The sequence below is a fragment of the Ananas comosus genome, linkage group 20 (assembly GCF_001540865.1).
Source record: "Ananas comosus cultivar F153 linkage group 20, ASM154086v1, whole genome shotgun sequence".
In the NCBI taxonomy this organism is placed as follows: domain Eukaryota; kingdom Viridiplantae; phylum Streptophyta; class Magnoliopsida; order Poales; family Bromeliaceae; genus Ananas; species Ananas comosus.
This window is the reverse complement of record NC_033640.1, coordinates 4,976,812-5,000,941: the sequence shown is the minus strand read 5'-3', so window position 1 is coordinate 5,000,941 and position 24,130 is coordinate 4,976,812. Positions and strand designations below refer to the sequence as shown.

The 24,130-nt window shown below is 38.2% G+C and overlaps 1 protein-coding gene across 4 annotated transcripts in view; it reads left to right on the top strand.

Moving 5' to 3' along the window:
* Nucleotides 1-24,130, top strand: part of LOC109725811 — a 43,295-nt gene that overhangs the window by 14,785 nt on the left and 4,380 nt on the right. For all 4 annotated transcript variants that reach the window (XM_020255180.1, XM_020255178.1, XM_020255179.1 and 1 more), the window contains exons 6-10: nt 9,853-9,911; nt 10,097-10,195; nt 10,419-10,476; nt 23,644-23,780; nt 23,871-23,927. In XM_020255180.1, the coding sequence (XP_020110769.1) occupies nt 9,853-9,911; nt 10,097-10,195; nt 10,419-10,476; nt 23,644-23,780; nt 23,871-23,927 (410 nt within the window). The remainder of the gene's footprint in view (nt 1-9,852; nt 9,912-10,096; nt 10,196-10,418; nt 10,477-23,643; nt 23,781-23,870; nt 23,928-24,130) is intronic.

Below are 24,130 nucleotides of genomic sequence, written 5' to 3'. Positions count from 1 at the left end.
AACACTCTCTTTGCTTAGTTTTTTTTAAAAAAACAGTAACTTCAATGACAATAAGTGAATAAGTGATTAAAAAATTTTAAGTAATATAGGACCATTTGTCACTATTTCAACTTGGTAAACGACTAGTAAAGTAGTAAAAATTGCATTTTTGCTAAATTAGAAATTTTGCTGAAAGATCATATCTATTGTGTAATATGATTTTTAAAGAGTATTCATTGTCCTTTAATAATTGTTAAAAAGTATATTTGTTTATTTCAAGTGTGTGCCTCACCTCTCTCAGGCGCACGCCTGCGCCTTGCGCCTTGCGCCTAGGCTCTATCAACCTTTTGCGCCTTGGTGCGCCTTGGGCTTTTTAAAACACTGATACCGGCTAACCACACTAACTGCATAAGAGATGTCAAGTCATGTGTGAGATAAGTATATCAATGTACCTACTAACCTCTGGTATCTTTCTTTGTCAACTTCTTTTCCGATTTTACTTTGCAACCGATGATTCACTTCTATTGGCGAATCAACTGGTTTGCACCCTAACATTCCAGTCTCTTGAAGTAAATTCAGCACATATTTTCTTTGAGAAATAAAAATTCCTTTCTCAGATCTCGCCACCTCAATTCCTAGAAAGTACCTTAACTTTCCAAGATCTTTTATCTCAAATTCCTTAGCCAAGTAACATTTCAGTTTACTCATTTTTTGTGGGTCATTTTCGATGATTACTATGTCATCGACATAAACAATAAGAATGGTGATTTTGCTCTTGTATTTCTTGATGAACATAGTATGGTCAACATCACTTTGTTTATATTCAAAGTTTAACATTGCTCGGCAAAATCTATCAAACCATGCTCTTGGCGATTGTTTCAGGCCATATAATGCCTTTTTTAGTTTGCATACCTTTTCAATATTTTTTTGAGTCAAGAAGCCGTGAGGTATCTCCATATATACTTCTTCTCGTAAATCTCCATGTAAGAATGCATTTTTTACATCCAATTGTTGTAAATCCCATCCTAAATTTGCAGCACATGAGAGAAGGACACGGACAGAATTCAATTTCTCCACCGGAGCAAAAGTCTCTTGATAATCAATCCCATATGTCTGGGTAAATCCTTTTGCCACCAATCTCGCTTTGAATCTATCCACTGAGCCATCAGCTTTATATTTCACTGTGAAGACCCATTTACATCCTACTGTCCTTTTTCCAGCTGGAAGATCAACTAGTTCCCATGTATTATTCTTTTTGAGTGCCCTCATTTCTTCATCCATAGCTCCTTTCCATTTTGGATCAACTAATGCCTCTTTCCAATTATGTGGAATTGACACAGAAGACAAGGACGAAACAAAAGCTCTATATGAAGGTGATAAGGATGCATAAGAAACAAAATCAGATATAGGGTATTTACTTTTATTTCGAACACCTTTTCGAAGAGCAATAGGAACATCAAGATCATCAAAAGAGTGAGTAAGGTCAATAATAGGATATGAAGAATGCGAAGGATCAACAAAGGAATGTGAAGGATACTCACAATGTTCTTGATTGGGTTCCTGAAGTGCATTCGGAACTGGAGTTGAGGACGACACCGTTTGGCTAGGTGATGAGTGCATAATGGTTTTATGCTTCTTTCTTCTCCGTGTATAAACTTGCCATTCCCCACAATTCTCTCTAGCAGTTTTATTAATATGGATTTGTTCCTGTTTTTCCCCCACACTTTCAGTATTTTCTTCTTCAACATTTTCTTTTCTTCCTTTAGTTCCATCACCACTTTGTTCCTCCCTTTCAACATCAAATTCTTTTTGTAAATCAAGTTGTGTGCTCCAAAGCTGCATAGGTGTGTTGACACTCACCTCTTCATCATTATAATTATTCTCCTTTTTTTCCTCATGTACACTTGCATTGTAATATGCTTCACATTCTCTAAAGGTCACATCCATGGTGACATACACCCTTTTAGTCGGTGGATGATAGCATTTGTATCCTTTCTGTATTGCTGAGTATCCAATGAAAATACATTTTAATGCTCGAGGATCTAGCTTGTCCTTTTTTCCTCCATGGTCATGTACAAAGCATGTGCAACCAAATATTTTCGGTGGGACAATGTAGGAAGAGTTACCTACTAGCCTTTCCAATGGTGTCTTGAATTCAATTGCTCGTAGTGGCATCCTGTTTATCCAGTATGCTGCCAACAAAACATCCCCCCAATAGTGCTTTGGGACATTCATAGCGAATAATAATGATCGAGTAATCTCCAACAGGTGTCGATTCTTTCTTTCTGCTACTCCATTTTGTGCTGGTGTATTAACACAACTAGTCTGATGTATGATGCCATGATTAGTTAGATATTGTTGAAAGGTACCATCTATGTACTCTCTTCCATTATCCGACCTTAAAATTTTGATTTTTGCATTGAATTGGTTATCAACCAGCTTGTGAAATGATTTAAAGCAAGAGAATACTTCATCTTTGCTATGTAACAGATATACCCAAGTAACACGACTGTAATCATCAATGAAAGTCACAAACCATCTATAGCCATTCAAAGATACGACCCTACTAGGCCCCCACACATCAGAATGCACAATATGAAATGGAGTAATACTTTTATTATCACTAACAGGAAAAGCAACACGAGTATGTTTTGCAAATTCACATGCATCACATGTTAACTGTTTTGAGTCACATTTCTCAAAAAATGTAGGAAACATTTTTTTCATTATTCGAAAAGATAAGTGTCCTAATCTAAGATGCCATAAATATGCCTCCTGACAAGTAGTACTTGATCCGGCTTGATAAACAAAATGTTGTTCAACAAGTAATCTCGATCATCTCTCTAGAAGATAAAGCCCGTCATGCACTCTACCATAGCCAATCGTTTTCCCCGTCCCCAGTTCCTGAAACAAACAATAGGATGGAAAGAAGATAACTTTACAATTTAAGTCCCTAGTAATAGCACTAATAGAGAGAAGATTGGTTGGAAAAGAAGGAACATGTAGAACAGAATTTAGCGTTAAACTAGAATCACAAACAATAGAACCTTTTCCAGAAATTGCAGACATAGAACCATCAGCAATACGAACTTTATCCTTGCCTGAGGAAGGAAAGTAAGATGAGAAATGATTTGATGCACCAGTCATATGGTCGGAGGCACCGGAATCGATGATCCAGGAATGAGAACTAGTATTGTTACTATGCAATGCATTAGCAATCGTACCTGAGAGAGCAAAGTTAGAGGTGGAGGTAGCAGGAGTAGTGGATGGAATAAAATTGGAGTTAGCTTCAATCGAATCAAGTTTTGTCATGAGTCGCCGAAGTGTTAGAAGTTCCTCATGCGATAGGCGTTTGGTCTCCACATGAGCTCTTTCCGAATGTAGTGTGTTGGGGGCTTCCGCTTGGTACGCTTGCGATCTCCCATAGCCTCGGCCACTTCCACTTCTTCCTCCTCCTCCTCTCGTCGGACGTCCATGCAACTTCCAACATGTCTCCTTGGTGTGCCTGCTTCATCCACAGTGGTCATACTTAAGATGATCTTTATCTATGAGATCACACCTTTGTTTTGAATGCTTTTTATAGTTTTGCTTGCTGCAGTAGATGAGAATGCAGATTTTTCAAAGGTTGGGTGATAGATCATAACATTCCTTCTCCTTTCTTCTTGTTGAACATAAGCGTAGGCCTCTCTTAGTGAAGGGAATGGATCTCTTCCAAGCACTTGAACTCTTATCGGATCAAATTCTGCTTGTAGGCCAGCAAGAAAGTCATAAACACGTTCCTTCTCGATCAGTTTCTGAAACTTTGCTGCATCATCAGGGCATTCAGCTTGAAAATCTTGATAATAATCTAATTCCTGCCATAAGCTGCTAAGCTCTGCAAAGTATTGGGCAATAGTTGCATCTCCTTGCTTCGTTTCATGCATTTTTTTCATGAGTTCATATACTAGTGCATCGTTTCCTCTCTTAGAATAAGTTTGAGCCACTGCAGTCCAGATTTTGTAGGCAGAATCCAGAAACAGAAAGCCTCGTGCAATTGCTGGTTGCATTGAATTTAATAGCCATGACATAATCAATGAATTTTCTGATTCCCATTGACTAGATGCAGAATCGTCCTCTGGCGGCCTCTTTCGTCTACCTATAATGTAATCATAAAGCCCCCTAGCTTTAATAAACAATAAACAGGATCGAGACCATGCCAAATAATTCTGTCCATCTAGTTTCATAGGGCTAATCTACAGTGAGGGACTATCGTTCACCATGATGCTTGTCTTCGGGGCTATGTTAACTCTATTCCAATTGTTATCAGAGTCACCTTCTGACATCGTGAGAGAGTCAACTTCTGACATCTTGACTAGATGAAGATGCAACCAGCAATATAAAATAACAGGAACGAATTATTTAGATCCTATTGATTCATCTACCAGAACTTCATTCTTTCTCTCCTTCGCCCTTTCCCTATGCTGCTTTGCTTAGATCGCTCTTGAAGAATAATGTGGAGACGAGGAACAGCAGCAAGGGAAGAAGAGATGGCTGACTGGAGGTCCAATCGGAAGAGGAAGAACTAATCGGCCCTTCTTCCTATTTTCCGAAAAACCCTAAATCGGGTTTGGCTCTGATACCATGATGAAATTGATATTAAAATTGTGATTAGGGTTAATTTTCCCTAACCTCAAAGAGATTTATTTATATCAAAGAGTTTTACAGTAAAGTCCCTAACATAATGTAAAATTACAAAACTACAAAAGTAATGCAAAATTATAAAAGAATAGTCAACAATTATGATACTCGATTTAAAAATTTCTAGATTATGTTTAACAGCATGGATCATCTATTTGAAAGCTCTATTATCAAAAACGACTTAGAGTATGAAGATCTTTATCCTCATCAGAGTAGTGGCACTACTATTAGGTGGTCTATGTTTGCATTTGCATCCCTTATTTATGTATAGAGTGAAGCTAGGCTACACTCAAAATGATTCGATTCCCAGTATGTCCTTCGAAAAATTGATTATTGATTCTAGGTTGTAGAATCGACTATCTGTGCTGTTAGAATTGATCTATAGTATTTTAAATTACTAGAAACTAAACATCACAACGTTTCAGTATTCCTTTTCTATGTATTGAGAAGAGACAAAAATGAACAGTCTAAATTTACTAATCTGCTAAGACACAACATAGGCTCCCTTAATTAAAAACCGAAGTCAATATTCTTTATCAAATTATATAAAAGTTTTTTCATTCAAATTTTCAATTTGTTTAAATTGTTTTTAACCGTTAAACAAACAAACACCTTTCATCAATTGTTCAAATTGTGAAATATGAAATAGTTTGATGCATAATAAAAAGCATTAAAAAATTATGAAATTTTATTTCCAGCAGGTTCAAATGCTATAAAAGCTTTGCACTTATTATCAAATCAAACGCTTGAACATAGATTTTGTGAAGAAAGGATTTGGGCTTAAATCCTCTTGAGTGGAGCCTTCTCTCACTCATATACAGTGATTCTTGCCTACACAATTTGCACACAAATCCTTTTGAAATTTGATGCTAGATTCTTTAAATCAACGATTCGTGCTGTTAGGACTGATCTAGAGTATGAGAAGTTACTAGGACTGAAAATCACTAATTTTTATTTCATTTTACCTATTTATTGAGCCACATATAAACAGTCTAAATTGAATAAGGGTCATAGCATACGGTTCCTCTATTGAAAATCAAAGGTGATCAGGACGATGATTTTTTTTTTTACACACATTTCTAGTTCATTTGAATCATATTTAATAATAAAACAAATAGACACCTTTCATAAACTTTTAAAGTTGCGAATTTTGAGTTGTCTGGATGCATAGGCAAAAGGATGAGATTTTGTTTTTAGTAGTTTGGATACTCAAACATTTGTACCAGCACCAATCGTCAAATCAAATGTCCGAGCTTCGATTTTGCAAAAGATTTTGGCCCAAATCCTCTTGAGTGCAGAGCTTAAGTCTCTTTCTGTTCTGTGTGTGTGTGTGTGTGTGTGTGTGTGTGTGTGTGTGTGTGTGTTTGTGTTTGTTTGTGTGTGTGCGCGGGCACACGCATGCATACGCACCCGTGTACATGCACACGCATGTGCATGCACGCGCGCATGTGTGTTTTTGCGTGTGCATGCGTGCAACTGTGTTTATTCATTTGCATGTATGTGTACACACATCTACTGGACTATCTATGCACTGCATACCTTATATGGGCTTTGTATGCACTGCTTTCTGCTTTGTAGATCATGGACCAAATTTTCATGTTTTAGTTATGTGGATTACACATGTACTCACCTTTGGTGTAGGCACTATGTGGCAACCTTGGCTACATGCATATTGCCCTCCATTGTTTAGATAATTGACAAACCTCATGTTTAGTAGGTCTAGTTAGGCAGTTGTCATCATAAATATTCCAAATTTGTATAGACGATTCCTCTTTTGGTTAGTGGTGTTTACGTTTCCTGTAAAGGATAACGATCCATGTAATATTTATTGAGTATTGCCTTGCGTAGACCATATCCACATGTGTCTTGTATATGCAATGCATGTACCTGCATATAAGATCAAGTTACTTATTGCCCTGCATGGAGCCTGCCCTCGTGTGGTTTTGTGCCAAGTAATGAGCACATGAATAAGTAGCCTACTTTCAAAGATTTAAATAAATGTAAGTAGGTTTTGCATGATGTCTATGAGTAGCCACTACTTGAAGATTAAATTTATGATATCTATAGCTTTGCTTATCTATCTTGATTATTGATTGTATTATATTTCGTGTAATGACCTGGCATGAAGGCGTGACACTTGATTATTGATTATATTATACTACGTGAAAGGACCTACCATCATGTGATGTTGAGCCAAGTAATGAGCACATAAATAGGTAGGCCTACTTTTATAGATTTAAATAAATGTAAGCAGGTTTTGCATGGTATGCCTATGAGTGCCCACCACTTGAAACTTATGTTTATGACATGTATAGCTGGATAATTGATTATATTATACTTCGTTTAATGACTTCATAGATTTAAATAAATGTAAGCAGGTTTTGCATGATACGTCTATGAGTAGCCACCACTTGAAAATTAAATTTATGATATTTATAGCTTATTTATCTTGATAATCGATAATATTATATTCGTGTAATGACCTGGCATGAAAGCCTGACACTTCAAACTTTAGTTTTAAATAATTAATACAGCATTATCTGGATGTTGAAACAAGTTATCCACTGATAACTTATTGCTAGTGAGGGATTTGTGTGTGTGCGTGCGTGTGCATGTGTCTGTGTGTTTGTGTGTGACTGCAAGTTATGATCTTAATTTTAGTTCCTTCAAAAGCCTTGATAGCCATGATTTGGTAGGATGGTGTATTTCACCTATAGGAAGATTTATCTTATTTTGAAAAAATGACTTGAAACCCGAATATAATATGCCTTTCTAAACATTTGGTAATACTCTTTTTTGAGTAATGAAATTGATGTGCTGGACAAGATGTTCATGCATCAAAACAGGCTCTAAAACTTTGACAAATACGATGTTACAATATTCAATAATATAGGTTAGTAGTCTCCAGAAGTTCAATATATTGGTTATTCTTCTAATGTTCTTTTTATTTGTCTAATATCACTTACAACTTCATTTCAATGGTTTAGTATATGAATAAGTATTATGAGACTAATTTGTAGTATCTGAACATTCATGGTACTAGTATACAATGACCATATTATAATATGCTTTGCATAGAGCAAATTAGATTAACAAATTCATAGTTGACTCATAACTGCCATCTTATAACGAGTGGAAAAACTGTATGTATAATCCAATGATTATTGGGGCTAGAAGCCTATTCTCTGTTCCATATTTTAATTAGGACAAAATCATCCATTGTTTGACAACTTATTGGGCTAAGAACTTCAATTTGTAACAACGCTTCTTTTCAGTTCGCTGTTTTGGTGTGTCTGTAGACAAGGAACTTATTTTTCTTTTGGCCTTGTTTGGGTGCATGAATACCTTGTTCTGTATATCTCCATGATTTATTTGAGAAGTTTGTATATTTGGTAGATGAAAAGTGTGATCAAAGGCTAGAATTGGATACTATATTCAGCTTTCAAGCCATTTTTTTGGGATAAGATAAATCACCTCGTAAATGAGATTTGCTATCCGACTAATTACTAAATCATGGATATTAAGAACTTTTAAGGAGTAAAAATCAAACTCCGTTCTTACAATCACACTAGAAAATTCTTCTGCGGAATAAGTTACTCTTGGATAACTTATGGTGACATCTAACTAGGGCCTTCATGCCTTCCCATTGAACTACGTGACGTTGCCATACATTATTAGGGTCAAGGTTTTAAGTGCCCGTCGGCACGGTAAGCACGGGCCGTATCCACCGCGCTGTACCGTGCCAACAAGATACCGACATGATATAGACTCCGTGTCGATGGCATAGCTCAAAACCCTCTATTCTTTAAATTAAGAATTTAAGTACCGTGGCATGGGGTCGTGCCGGAAACTTGCTGGCACAGTACGTGCCGATGCGTGCCGGTCAAAAAAATTCTTATGTGCCGATACATAATAGCATGAAATATTTATCTTCTTTAGCAACAAAATATTCTAACTATTTGTTATGTCTTTTTATCACATCTTTTGAACTTTATTGAGGAAATTACTTACTATTTAAAGAATAGAGGGTTTTGAGCTGTGTCATTGATATGGGGTCCGTATCGTGTCGGTATCTTGTTGACACAGTACGACACAGTGGATACGGCCCATGCCGACGTGCACTTAAAACCTTGCTTTAAATTAGTAATCTATAAAGTTCAAAAGATGTGATAAAAAGACATAATAAATAATTAGAATATTTTGTTACTAAAGAAAATAAATATTTCATGCTATTATATGTCGGCACAGAAGAATTTTTTTGGCCGGCGCGCATCGGCATGGTTCGGCACGCACCGTGCCGGCAAGTTTCTGGCACGACCCCGTGCCACGGCACTTAAATCCTTGATTAGGGTGTCTTTTTGTCGACCCTAAGCTTTTTTGTTTTAGTCCTTAAACGAGAGCTCTTTTATGATTCTGATCTTGATCCAAATATTATTAGCGATGGATAATATTGAACTCATAACATTCTTTAATTTTTAATCCAGTCTATTCTGGAAGAATTGTGGCACATTTACTTGCTTTGTTTCTTATTTTATTTCTTTTTTGATTTTTTTTTTTGTTTTTGTTTTTGTCAGTTGGGGGGTGTGTTTGTGTTTTGAGACCCAAATCACCGAAGCTGTCGAACTTGGTCGTCATAGGTGCCAAAACTGAAGCTAAAAATAGAAAATTCGAACATTGAATGTGCTATCCTCAGTGGGTTATTTTTCTCCTTTTGGTTTAGGCCTACCTGAATGCATGGACCCTAATGTACATTGTTTCTGCCATGTTGTCATACTCCTGTACCCAAACTGAAGCTAAAACAGACTATGAAATGCCAAAACCATCAAAACTGGTGAAACTGATCGTCATAGACTTGTGTCAAAAACTGAGCTTAAATCGAAAATTCAGACCTTGAGTGAACCGTTCCATTGGTAGTGGGTTATCTTACCACCTTTGGTTTAGGTTAGCCTGAATGTGTTGATCCAAATGTATATCTTTGCTACCATTTTGTCTCTTCTTTGTGTATCTGTAACTTCGATAATTATAATATGATACAGGTCAACGTTGTTTTCTATTTACACTTCAATCACATGATTCAGTGTGTACCTTAGTGGACATGCTGCTACTAGTTTATACTGACAGGCAATATGGTTTGTAAGGCCAATATGATATACACGTTCATATAAACATTGCATATGATACTTTGTCATTTTACAGAGATATCATTGGAGGGTGAACAATGGAATGATGGTCTATTAGCCACTGTTCGTGAGAAGGTACTACTCTTTTCAATACTCTGTCAATGTTACATGAATTGAGAAGTTATTACTTCTTTCAATTCTTTGCCAATGTTACATGAGTCTTCTTCTGTATGTTTCGACTGTAACTTTATACCTGGCAATGTCAATATTGATTGTATGCATTTAAGTTGTCAGTGAGTTTGGTTAATCTCATAGACCAGGTTCACATGGAAGCTGATAGGAAGGCAATGTCAAGTCAAACAAGCATCCCGTTGGATCCTCAATTTAATGCTAAAACTACTTACAGGATAAAAAACCAGGTGATGTCAGTTTCCAACAAGTGATATTTCTAGTTATTAAAGTCAGTTTCGCATAATAGGATATGATTAATCATATTCTAATGAACTTGTTTGTCACATTTGGGGATAATCTTACTGAGAGCATCACAGCTTGTGGAAAGCTTCTTGTATATGCTCATTATTGCATAGTTGCATTGTTATGAACTTTTAGTTGAATCTGCAGCTTAGTCATCCTCTTTAACAGGTTATCTGTTGTCTGGAGGGTGCAAGGATTGGCATTCAGTATGAGACATATTTTGCTGGTAATGATGCAAATTATCATGGTTCTTCACACTCTTTTTTCAGTAAAATCCTTATGGAGCTAGTAATTTTTGTTCCCCATTATTAATATATTAGTAGTAAATTTAGTTTGATTGATACAAATCTTTCAAAAGCTTTTCTGGTTATGAGGCATGTTGTTCCATACTTCTGGTAGAATATGTCTGTTTTGCTGAGGTCGCTCTTCTGATTGTCAACTTTTTACTTGCTTCATCATTCTTATTCAATTAAAATGGCCGAATAATATGATGCTGTTCAACGGCTCTCATATAAGCCCTGTACCTAATCCTTCTTCCCGTAAGTTATGCTACTTGCTTCAGAATTAATCCAAAAAACAATTGTAATAATTTTTCGACCAACTTTACAAATGAGTTTTAATCTTGTAGGGTAACTTTTTGATGCAGTATTTGTGAATAAAAGATTAGGAAGTTAAATTTAATTGGGACAAATCCTAGGTTTAGAAACTTACTAGCACAATATGATGTTAGCACAGCAGGAATTAGATACTGTACTCAACAAATAAATAATTTCAATATGATCCTAAAGAGCGAGGCAATGCAAGGATTGAAAATAACTAAGGGTTTGAGATGCTCGAATCAAACCTGTCGGGCTCGCAAAAGATATTATTAAGAACAAGCGCACAAGGGATCCGCAAGATGCTCGATTCGCTGTTGGGTTTACGTCCTATCTGACGGTTGCAACTTGCTGGGACAGAGAAGAGGGGTCAAATGGATTAGAGGGGAAAAATGGAGAGAGGGAAAAAAAAAATAATAAAGAGATAGGAGTGGATCTAGGTTTGGCAGTCAAAGAAATAGAGGGCGAGTTGTTGACGATGAATCGATCTCGGAAGGCTCAAGCGCAGCGATCGGGCAATGGTAGAAGGCGATGACGGTGGAAGCACTTGGCGACTGCATCAGTAGCGGAAGGCGAAGAAAGTGCTGGTGGATTCGGCGCTGCTGGCAGCATGCAACGATGATGTGCTCGCAGCAGGTGCGCCTTCGTTGGTGCTGGCAGCAGGTGGCGTTGATGGTGCTAGCAGCGTCAATGGGGAAAAAGGCTTCAACTCGATGAGGAAATTACAAAAAGAAAAGATAAAGGGACTCGCTTCGTACTGACTCGCTCCTGTCAACGCGTAAATACGAAGGAAAATTAGAGAATATATCTCATTGAAAAACAAAACATTCTTCTTCATTAATTCTTTATCATTCCATGCATAGAATATTTAAAGAGCTTTTCCTGACAGTGATAAGATCAAAACAAAAAATCCTAACAATAAAATCCCTACCAAATAAACAACCTTTAGATAAACTCAAATAACAGGAAAGTAAATAAAATAACAAAATCCCAAGTAAACAACTTTCGTAACAACTAGATAAGTTCAAATAACAGGGAAGTAAATATCCCTAGATGCTTCTAAAACCTATGATGCTTCTAGAAATTCATAGTTTCGATTCAACCCGGACCTATCTCAGGTCGATCAAGCCATATGCTCCAATTGCAGTTGCGGCGTCGATGACGTTCGTACACCCGAAAATCCCGATCCGCATCAGCTGGTGGCCTTTGAAAAATTCTACTCCGTCGAATTGTTAGAAATGTACTCTTTTATACAAACTAGGGTCCAATAGCTGATGTTCCTCCTATGAAATCCAAGTCGCATCCTCGTTAGGCCGATATAACCATTTGACCAAAAAGCTGCGCTTTCCGCCATCCCTCGTTGACACAATATGATCGCCAAGGATCGCCTCGATGTCATTTTTTTTTTCCTGCCATGGGGTTCTTGGGACAAATGGAGATGAAAATGAATGAGACAATGAATTTTGTATATCTGGATAGTGTAAAGTAAGATCCTCGACATTGATAGTAGGAATAATTTTCATGTCAGATGGCAAGTTCAATAGATAGGCATTAGACTCAATTTTTTTGAGAACCTTAAACGGACCCATGTTTTTTGCATGTAGCTTTTTAATAGTTCCGTGCGAAAGCTTCTCTGGTCTAATCCACACCATCACCAAATCTTCTTTAAATTTAACTTCTCGCCTGTGAGCATCATGTCACGGACAAAACTTTTTTCTTCGTCAAGCCCGTGCGGCGCCCCCTTCCTGCTCGAAGATGGGCAAGCCTTCCCAAGTCCTAACCACGGACAAGTCTTCCAAACTTAACAGCGGAATACCAATCCAAGCATTTGCCAAGCTTGCTCCTGCGCGAGACTGACAGCTCAACCAATCGCCTGCAATCGAACCCCTCGTCGGACTCCACGAGTTCCCCAACGAGCAACCCCAATACTGAGGCTGGCCACCAAGCTAGGTCACTTCTCCACCTTTGGGCCTTTTGCGCCTAACAGCATCCACGGCTATACCGCCTACTCGCGGCCTGCTCGCTCAGTCCACTGACTCACGTCAAAGCAGCCACCCAAGTGTGCGCCACAAGCTCGTCTGTCTTCCAACGCCAGCGACATAGCGCGACACCTCGCACGCCCATGCTTCGCACATTCGTGCTTCGTATGCGACCCGTACGGCACACGTGCCCTCAACGCTCCTGGCAAGGAAGCCAACAAGCCCACACCGTGTTCCTTGACTGTCCATACGATCTCGCATTGCCATGGCGCTCCGCGCCCTCGGATTCCATGGTTTCGCCACATAAGGCCCCATACAAACAAGCCGGCCTCGCTCCGCGTCGCAACCCATTTGACCCCTCCATGGCTCGACCACGTCTGGCCGCACCCCAATGGTCCAGTCCCTCAAGGTTCACCATACGGATACCGATACTGTTTGCCACACTGGGTTTCGCCCCTCTCGAGTCTCCAAGACCTACGCGCCTCGCGAGTCTCCTTCGACGTGCCTCCTTTTTGGCAATCCTACAAAGATCCATCTCCTTAAGCCTTCGCAGGCACCGCGCCCTGCGAATCCCCGCTCAGCACACTTGCCTTCGCGAGCCTTGCCCTCTACGGCGGGCCATCCGTCGCAAGACTAACCCTCATCCGCTCGCGCGCTCCCTCACAGAGATCCGAGCCGGCATAAGGTAGTGCAAGCGAACCTAGGAGCAAAGCCTCCCGGGTGCTTCCCGCTCCACAATGTCTTCGACCTCTGTCTCAGACATTGCCCTAGGCCCGTGACCCTTCAACCATCCGTTGCACAGTCACACGAAACACTAGGCTTGGCTACTCCGCTAGCCAAGGGACGACCCATGTCCTATGAGTCGGCGGGGGAGTCGGGGCCACTCTACGCAGTGTCCACCCCTCCTCCTATATACCATGCAAGACATCCAGCCCTTTGGCACCCCGGGGGTACAAAGGTGCCCACCGAGGGGTACGTTTTGAAACCCCGCATGCGGTACCAAAATCCTTGCCATGGCATGGGCCATTGCTAGAGAATTGCCTCCGTAGACTTGACAGCGGCTCCAACCTGACGGAACGCTTCAACTCCGCAACTCCATAGCTTCGTCAACTCAATGACTACCAAATGTGGCCCTCAAGAGCGTCACGGTCGAGTCCCAACGATTGACCCGTGACAATCAGCTCCCTTCTTATAGAAGAGCGTCACGGTCGAGTCCCAACGATTGACCCGTGACAATCAGCTCCCTTCTTATAGTTTTCATTACTTAAAATTATTTTTCGTCGAATTTTGTAATGTAAATCCCGCATATGTTGTGCAAATGAAGATGCTTGTTCACTAGGTCTTTGTTCTATAGGAAGAGGAATTAAATTGATTGGTTTGTTTCGGTCATATCCTATCACTATTTTAAAAGGGCTCATTCTGATGGTTCGATTGATTGAACCATTATATGCAAATTCAGCTCGCGGTAGAATAAGGTCCCAATTTTTAACATTGTCACCGACTAAAAATCGAAGTATGTTTCCCAAACTCTGGTTGACTACCTCTGTTTGACCGTCAGTCTGTGGATGATGCGAAGATGAGAAAAGCAATTTTGTGCCCATAGTTTTCCACAATGTTTTTCAAAAATAACTAACAAAATGAACATCCCTAGCAATCACGATTGATTTTGGTAAATCATGAAGATGTACAATTTCAGCCATGAAAAATTTTGCGATATGAGTAGCATCGGATGTCTTACGGACAAGGATCAAAGTGAGCCATTTTAGAAAAACGATCAACTACAACAAGAATAGAATCGTGCCTTCTAATCGTTTTTGGTAGACCTAAAACAAAATCCATGCTTAGATCTTGCCAAGGAGAATGTGGTACAGGTAGGGGCGTATATAATCCTGCGTTCTTCCAACCACCTTTGGCCCTTTGACACGTCCCACATACTGCCACAATGCGCGCAACGTCTCTTTTGAGGCTTGGCCAGTAGAATCGATCCTCAACTATAGAAATAGTTTTGTCTCGACCAAAGTGTCCGGCTAAGCCTCCCGCGTGCAGTTCCCAAATAACGAAATCATGTACCGAGCCATGTGGGATGCACAAATGAACACCTTGAAAAAGATATCCATCTCGAATGACGAAATCTAGGTTAGTAGAATTACATTCTAAAACTGAGTAGATCTTGCTAAAGTCTGGACATGAGAGATATTCCTCTTTAACGCTATCAAACCCAATTGCACTCACCCTAACATTGTTCAAAGCGGCCACGACTTGGCTCAAGGCGTCAACAGCTTCGTTATTGGTCCCGACTCGATGTTTTAGGACAAAGGTATATTCTTGAAGGGATTCAACCCATTTTGCATGCCGAAAGTTTAAGTTTTTCTGTGAATTGAGGTGCCTAAGGGCTTGATGATCGGAAAAATAATACAAATTCCTTAGGTAATAAATAGTATTGCCTATACCTTAATGCTTGAACCACGGCATACAATTCCTTGTCATATGTAGAGTATTTTAGTTCAGCCTCGTTTAATTTTTCGCTAAAATAGGCTATCGGGTGGCCTTCTTGGTTCAAAACTCCACCTATGCCTACCCTGGACGCATCAGAACAAACCTCAATAACCTTTTCAAAATCTGGCAATTTAAAAATTGGTGCTTCTGTCATCAAAGATTTAATTTCTTTAAAGCTTTAATGACTGATCATGTCTATTTAAATTCACCCTTCTTTAAACAATTCATAATAGGAGCCATTATAGTACTAAAGCTTTTAATGAACCTATGGTAAAAAGTTGTTAAGCCATGAAAGCTCCTAACGTCGTGAATATTTTTAGGTTCAGGCCATTTTCTAATTGCTCTCACTTTTTCTGGATCAACTGACACCCCATAATTGGAAACAACAAATCCTAAAATGGTGACATGAGGTTGCATGAAAGCGCACTTTTTTTGTGAATGTAAAAAATTTTCTTTTCTTAAAATTTCAATGACTTGGCGGATATGATATAAGTGTTCATCCTCGGCATGGCTATAAATCAAAATATCGTCAAGGTGCACAACCAGGAACTTTCTAATGAAAGGCCTAAAAACTTGGTTCATAACCCTTGTGAAAGTACTCGGGGCGTTTGTCAAGCCGAGCGGCATGACTAACCACTCGTATAATCCTTCTTTTGTCTTAAACGTGGTCTTCCACTCATCTCCAAGCCTAATTCGAATCTGGGGTACCCGCTTCGGAGATCAATTTTGTGAAAATAGATGCCCCAGCCATCATGTCTAGCATATCATCCAGACGCGGAATTGGAAATATCATCCAGACGCGGAATTGGAAACTGGTGCTTAATCCAGACGCGGAATTGGCACTACTATCAACGCACATACGCGAACTTCCGTCCTTTTGAGATGTGAGTGGTGCCGGTATTGTGGATGGAGTGTTCTTTTGGGTTCATCGTATAGTGTGGTAAATTAGGTAAAGACGAGCTGGGGACAAGATCAATTGCATGTTGAATATCCCTCAGTGGGGGAAGTTCATCAGGCAATTCTTCTGCGGTTAGGCAACTAAATTCGGAGAGGAGGGTTTTGATAACTAGAGGGGTCTCAATGGGTTCAGGTGGACTGGAAACCTCTTTAACGATTAAAGCGTACAAAACTTGAGAATCAATTTCTTTACAAAACTCTTTTTTGTTAACAATGTGAACAGGTTTTGTCTTTGAAATCTCTGATGGAGGATTTTTGAAATCTTTAGTGGAGCCTGAACTCGGGTCTTTCAGGAATTTAAGAGTTTTTTTTAAAAAAATTTTGTTGAGAGGGTTTTGTTGGATTCAAAACAATTTTCTTCCTATTGTGAGCAAAAACATAGGTGTTAGGTTGACCGTAATGTTTGACAGATAGATCATAAAGCCTAGGCCTTCCTAAAAGCACATAGGCAACATCCATAGGAAGGACATCACACTAACTCTGATCGAAATAGGTAGCAAAATAAAGTGGAATTGAACAACACTTTGTTATGAGCATTGTGGCCTTGTCCACCCACGCAACACTATAAGGGTTAGGATGAGGATCATCTTTAAGGTTTAGACGACCTATTGCGGCTTTAGAAATCACATTGATACAACTACCACCATATATGATGACTTTGCAGCTTTTGTCTCCACACTTTGTGCTAGTGTGAAAAATAGAAGTGCATCTCTAATCATCCTCTTCCCTAGGTTGTGTCGAGACACATCGCATGACTTGTAAAGTGGGGTTTTCCCAGAACTCATCCGTTTCTAACTCTTCTTCATCACTAGGGATTTCCTCGTCAATGTGTGCAACTTCTTCTAGGTTGTCAAATTCTTTGTCAGTTGGTTGGATAAACATGTTCCGCTTGGAGCAATTATAAGCATAATGTCCTATTTGACGACAGTTATAACACCTACCTTGTGTGTTTCCCAATTTGGTTTTGTTAGTAGCTAAACCCTTGCCCTTAGGATCATGGATTTGTCGATTTTGAAAACTGTTCGTTTTGTTGGAATTCATGTTGGTGCTCCTTGTGTTCCTATGATCCCATTGCCCAATGATTTGACGAGCAGGTGCCTTTAAGTTCCTTTTCGTATTCCAAGGCGAGCTGAAAAGCTTGCTCGACTGTGGCGGTTCGGTGCGGCGCAATTTCGCGTTGCAACTCCTTGCGCAAGCCATTGCAAAATCGTGAAAGGGTCCGCTCTTCCTCTTCTCGAATATCACAACGGACATTCATCTCATCGAACTTGGCCATGTATTCGGCAACTAACAGTGAACCTTGTTGAAATGCATTTAATTGATTGTACAATTGTTGTTTGTATGTGGTCAGCAAATATTTCTCTCTCAATTTAGCCTTCATTTCAGCGTATAAAGTGATAGGCTCCTGGCCAAACCGCTCTAAGTGCCTTTCAACGCTTATCCAATATTGCTTGGTGGTGCTGGTGAGTTTCATTTTGGCAAAACATACGCGAGAGTTATCAGACATTTTGTACCAATCAAAATATTGGTCCATGTCAATAAGCCAGTCCATAAAAGTTTTAGGATTGAACTTTCCAGCATAAGTGGGTGTATCAATTTTTACTTCTCGCGTTATGTTGTCTCGAAAAACATAGTTTTCATTTTGAAAGAGTGGATTAAACCTTGGTTGTATCTGATGAACTTCATGGGGTTGAGGGGTGCGTAATGCAACTTCTTCTCCCCTATCATTGTTTTGTGCAGATAATCTTTCAAGGTTTGTTTCTAGGGTGGCAACATGGTTTCCTAGGTTGTCTTATTTAGTGTTCAAAGTGGTCAATTGTTGTAAAATCTGATCCATCGTCGCAGGGTCTGACGAGTTTGGTAAAGGTTGATAAAGTTTTCCGCTCCTGAGGATCATACATTAACATGGGGCTCTGATACCAAATCTGATGCAAGTGTGAATAAAAGATTAGGAAGTTAAATTTAATTTGGGACAATCCTAGGTTTAGAAACTCATGTAACGCAATATGATGTTAGCACAGCGGGAATTAGATACGATACACAACAATTAAAGATCCTAAAGAGCGAGGCAATGCAAGGCGAGGAATTGAAAATAATTAAGGGTTTGAGATGTTTGAATCAAACCCGTAGGGCTCGCAAGTGATATTATTAAGAACAAGCGCACAAGGGATCCACAAGATGCTCGATTTGCTGTTGGGTCTACGGCCTATCCGACAGTTGCAACTTGCTGGGGCAGAGCAGAGGGTCAAATCAATTAAAGGGGAAAAATGGAGAGGGGAAAAAGAAAATTAAAGAGATAGGAGTGGATCTAGGTTTGGCAGTCAAAGAAATAGAGGGCGAGTTCTTGATGATGAATCGATCTCGGAAGGCTCGCAGCGATTGGGCAATGGTAGAAGGCGATGACGGTGGAAGCACTTGGCGACTGCATCAGTAGCAGAAGGCGAAGAAAGTGCGAGTGGATTGGGCGCTGCTGGCAGCATGCAGCGATGATGTGCTTGCAGCAGGCGTGCCTTCATTGGTGCTGGCAGCAGGTGGCGTCGATGGTGCTAGCTGCGTCAATGTGGAAAAGGGCTTCAAGTCAAAGAGGAAATTGCAAAAGGAAAAGATAAAGGGGCTCGCTCCCTACAGACTCGCTCTGGTCGACGCGTAAATGCGAAGGAAAATTAGAGAATACATCTCATTGAAAAAAAACATTCTTCTTCATTAATTCTTTATCGTTCCATGCATAGAACATTTAAAGAGCTTTTCCTGACAGTAAAAAGCTCAAAACAAAAAATCCTAATAATAAAATCCCTACCAAATAAACAACTTTTAGATAAACTCAAATAACAGGGAAGTAAATAAACAAAAAACCCAAGTAAACAACTTTCCTAACAACTAGATAAGTTCAAATAACAGGGAAGTAAATATCCCTAGATGCTTCTAGAACCTACGATGCTTCTAGAAATTCGTAGGTTCGATTCAACCTGGACCTTTCTCAGGTCGATCAAGCCATATGCTCCAATTGCGGTTGCGGTGTCGACGACGTTCGTACACCTGAAAAGCCCGATCCGCATCACTTTTCCGTCTTTCTTGTGTGTTTCGATACAAGAATGTTAACATGTCACTTTCAAGGCATGCATTTGTGCTGTATAGGTTGGAGCACATCTTGATGTTGAAGCCTTGTTGTTTACGTTTATATGGAGTTCTTTGTAGATTGAGGATTGATGACTTATTTGTAGCTTTCTTAACGCCATAGGATCAGCTTCTCCTTTAGAAGTCACCTATTCTAGCAACCTAACACTCACTAATTTTTAGGACCTTAATATTTTATGCAGCTGAAAACTTTACCCATACTTGTGGTTTAATTCTCATTGATACTGGCTTTTATTGTCATATGATAAAATGACCGCCTACATTTTACGTTAGTTGATATCATCAACGCTCATCGCTTATACTCTTTAGTGTGTGTCACTGTGGTGCCCTTTTCTCTTTTGGTGCATCATCTTTATTTATGACCAGGAAAGTTAAATTCCTAGCCAACAGTTCACTTTTCTTTGTCTGAGAATGAGCCTAGTGTTGCTTGATGTAAGAATGCAATGTTTGCTGCAAATATATCAAGTATCACTAGTTTGAGAATAAATAATGAGCCATCTTATGAAAATGAAAGATTTTTTGACAGAACCGAGAAGTGGTAAGATGTGGTCTAATCCAGGGATGAGTTGACACTACAATGTAGAAAAAATAAATAAAAAAAAGAAAGAGGATGGAAGAAACATAGGCATTGTAGTCTTTGAGAAGTGGAATGGCTTGTGGCCTAAAATCTTAATTTGCATTCATTGTAATGTTTCCTGATATAAGATGAACATTCCCCTCTCCATTTTGATCTTGATGTACACTAATTATTCTGTAATTAGGATTCTTCTGTTTGTTGGGAAATCCAATCTTTACTTTTGCCCTGTCAGGGAAGATTCTCTGAAACAGATGTAAATTCTTTTAACCTTCTTTTGGAACGAAATAAGGACCATACCCCTTTGCTATTAATGAGGAACCATTGAACTTGATTTCCTTAATTTGGTTCAGATTCTAAATCTTATAGGATTCCTTCAAGAAAAGAAAAGCTCATGTAGCATCGAGCCTTTTTAAAAAGGCCTCAATCTGACTCAATCAGATTTTAAATAGATTTATCTGAAAAGAGTGATGAAATTGAGGAAAATCATCCAAACACCCTCCTAAGATGGTAAGATCAACGCAATTTTTGACTCGGATAAACTCAAATTAAGACAAATTGGCTTACCAGAGTCAAAGATAAATTTCAATGTGCTTGAGTTGACATTTCTAGACAATCTGCTGAAATCTGATTTCATCCAAATTTTTCCTGAGCTCTCATACTTTTTGTTACATAATTTATTCTGGTGAGGGACACTGCACAAATATTTATGGTCTGAAGGGGCCTTTTCATGCAAATTTTTTCTGTAACTAATTCTTTTTATGTGGAAATTTTTTGGATCGCATGCTCAAGTTCGTTTTACATCTATACTAAGTAATTCTTACAAAACTTCTGGTATGAATAATCCCTTTAACAAGGTAGTGCATAATTTTCTTTATCCGATTTGTAGTTTCAGTAGCCTTAGTTTCGAACCTTCAGTAGTTAATAGATCTCTTGAACTACTTCATGATCATCGTCCGTTTATATCCCCTCGCATCTTTTAGCCTTTGCTTTATCATATCAGTGCTGCTTCTAGTCCTTTTTAAGGATGAACAATGACCATAGATCATGCATCATAAGTTATAATTACAGAATGTAATTATAGTGTGTTAAACCCCCAAATTATTGTGGCATATTTATAGAATTTGTGACAGGTATAGTCAATTACAGTGAGATCTATTTTTTCATGAACAAAGTGAAATGATCATGATGATATTCAAGGAAACCAACCGCCACATCATCGATTCTTTTCTTAATTTTGGCGTTATGTGGGATGTTACTTCAATCTGTTCCTACTTTATAAACTCAAAATGGGAAGAAATGCAGGCACATATAGAAAGAGATGATAGTGTCTCTTGATTCTAGTAAGTGATTGTTTGCGGTACGGCAATCTGCAGATCAGCGTAATGGCAGAAAGGGTGAGAGTGCTATTTTGTAGTTTCCTATTGTGGGGTTTCTGGAGCTATATTGATTGCTAACTAGCAACAGTGATCTGATTTCCTTATTGTTTTGTTAAACTTCTTTAAAGAAGTGGTTTAGATCATGCTCCTTCGCTTGCAAGCCTTTTATATTTATAGAAATCTTTTTTGCTAGTGTCCCCTTTACCTTTTTTATTTGTAGAAAACTTTTTGTTTGTCGTACTCTGGATTTCTTATATTTGTAGAAATCTTTCTGCCTAGTTTCCTTTCTGTTTTAAACTCTTCTGGTTAGAATATGAAACTATTCATACTTTGGTTTAGGTTGTTTGTTCTAATATTTTGTATGATGATGCTTCTCGGATCTTGCTAAATTTAAGTATTATCATAGATAGGTCACCTATTTTTTTTTTAAAAGATCTTGGCAAGCTAGAGAAGCTCATTTTTAAGGTGAAATCCAATATCCAAGTCATGTAGGACAAATTTGGAAAACTTCTGCTTGCTAGCGATAAACCCAAAATTTATTTAAAACCAGCTTTTAGAGTTTTTCAGAAACTTTGAATATTTTTCAGAAATATTCAGAATCATTTTAGAAATTTAAAACCTTTTCGAAGATTTTAAAGAACTTAGTATGAATTTTTGGAATAAAAAATTTAAATCACTAAGATGGCATACTGACTGGGCAGCAAAGAGTTCTGTATAGTTCTTTTTTAATTTTGTAATTTTTTTTTTGTAATTTTTTTTCAGAAATTTGAATATATAACTATAAATAGACGATTAGTAGGTAAAAATTTCAGGAAGTTCGTAAAAAAAGTGCAGGAAATTAGAGAAGAGTGTCTTAAAGAAGAACAAGAGGGAAATGAACAAAAGGTGAGAAATAAGTGAGAAACTAGAACTTCGAGAAAAAATAGATAGTCACTAGTGCGCACAGCAAGAGGAAGAAGAAGTTACTGCGATCGCAGTTAAACTCCAGAAACTAAATTTATTCCATCATAATTCTCTGATAATTACAAACTCTTGGCTATTTTTATAACCTTTCAAACACATAAGTCCAGTCTAAATCAAATCCCACAATTTTAGGATTTTTTTTTTTTCCTAATCTGAATGTCTCTAGAAAAGCCCCAAATCATATCCCTAATTTTTCAGGATTTATTTCCTACAGAAAATCCTATGGACCTTAAAAAAACGATTAAAATAAATTAATAAAAATAATAATTCCAAAAATTAGACAAAAATAGAACTTAAATCCTTAGGGGGTGTTTGTTTCCTTAAAAAAGCATGGAAATCTATTTTCTGTGGAAAAAATTTTCCATGGAAACCCCTTTTTTCAGAGTTTTCATCTTCCGGATAAAAAAAGATGGAATATGAAAACACCACTTTTCCATGAAACCTAAAAAAAAAAAAATCAGAAAAGCTACTTTTTTAGGAACCAAAAGGACGTAAAATACTTTTCAGGGAGAAAGCTGCTTTAAAGCTGCTTTTTGCGATATTTTTCGGAAAACCAAACACCACCTAAGTGATATTCTCACCGCCTCCCTGGGAGTTAGAACTCAAAGAACCTGCTTATATGTTCTAAAAAAAAAGCCGATTTTGCTATATATAATTTTATTGAAAACTTGACATGATGGTTGTAACTTTTGTGTTGCATTGTGTTGTGGACCTGTGGTACTTATAGTTCCTCAAATTAACTTGCAGGACAAATGAAGATTCTTTTATTTGACTTTTGTGGTTTTGGTTTACTTTGCCATTTATTTCTTTTGGTAAGCTTAATTGACATGCATAAGCAACAGAACACGTCAATGTAATAATACTTTCGCCAATAAACTACGGCAGTACCACATTAGTTGAGTAAATGGCAAGCTTTTTTTTTTTTTTTTTTTAAACTATGGCCATTACGTCAGCTTTCATTCATTAACTACAAGAGAGTATTGCCGATGTTCATAGGTTAGGCAGCTACAATTGTTGTATAGACATTTCGTAGGATATTGTCATTGGTAATTTTAGGTGATTTCAATTGGTCTTGATGTCATCAATTAACCTTAACCAATGATCTTATTGATTCTTGCCAGATTGATCTTTGTTAAATTTGAATTTCTAAAGTTTTGTGTGTAGATCATCACACCAAATGTGTGTCGGGCAATAACCTATATTTTATGTATATTCCTTATATCTCTAATGAAGATGCCATGATCCATGTTTTTGGGTTTATTGTAGAGTCCTTTGCTGAACAACTAAAGCAGTAAACCTCTCACTATTTTGCAGGAGAGCCGTGTGAAATTTACCATTGTGTGCTCGAGAGCAAATCATTTCTTGAAAAGATGACTGTGATTGAACATACAGTTCCTTTCTTCCTCCCAATACGGGAAGCAGAAAATGACCTTCTATCATCCAATGCAATTGTAGGTTTTTCCTAGCATCTGTAGTACTTAATCTCTTCTTGCCTTGTATACTAATATCTTCATGCTAGTGCCGCTTATTGTGCCTTGCAGAAATTCATTGATTATGTTGGGGAACTTGTACAGTCTTATGTTGACAGGAGAGAGCAGGTTTGTTGATTGATTCTCCTGTTCCTCTAGTAACTTGTTTCATAGGCTTCCTTGTCCCTTTTTTTTGTTTTCTGTTATATTGCTAATCTTTTCTTTTCTCTTTTTTATTTTTGATTTTCTTTTCTTTGCATTATTTTCGTGCTTGTCATTCCTTTTTAAGATGATAAATCAAGTATGATTTTGTTAATTTTAACTTGCTATAT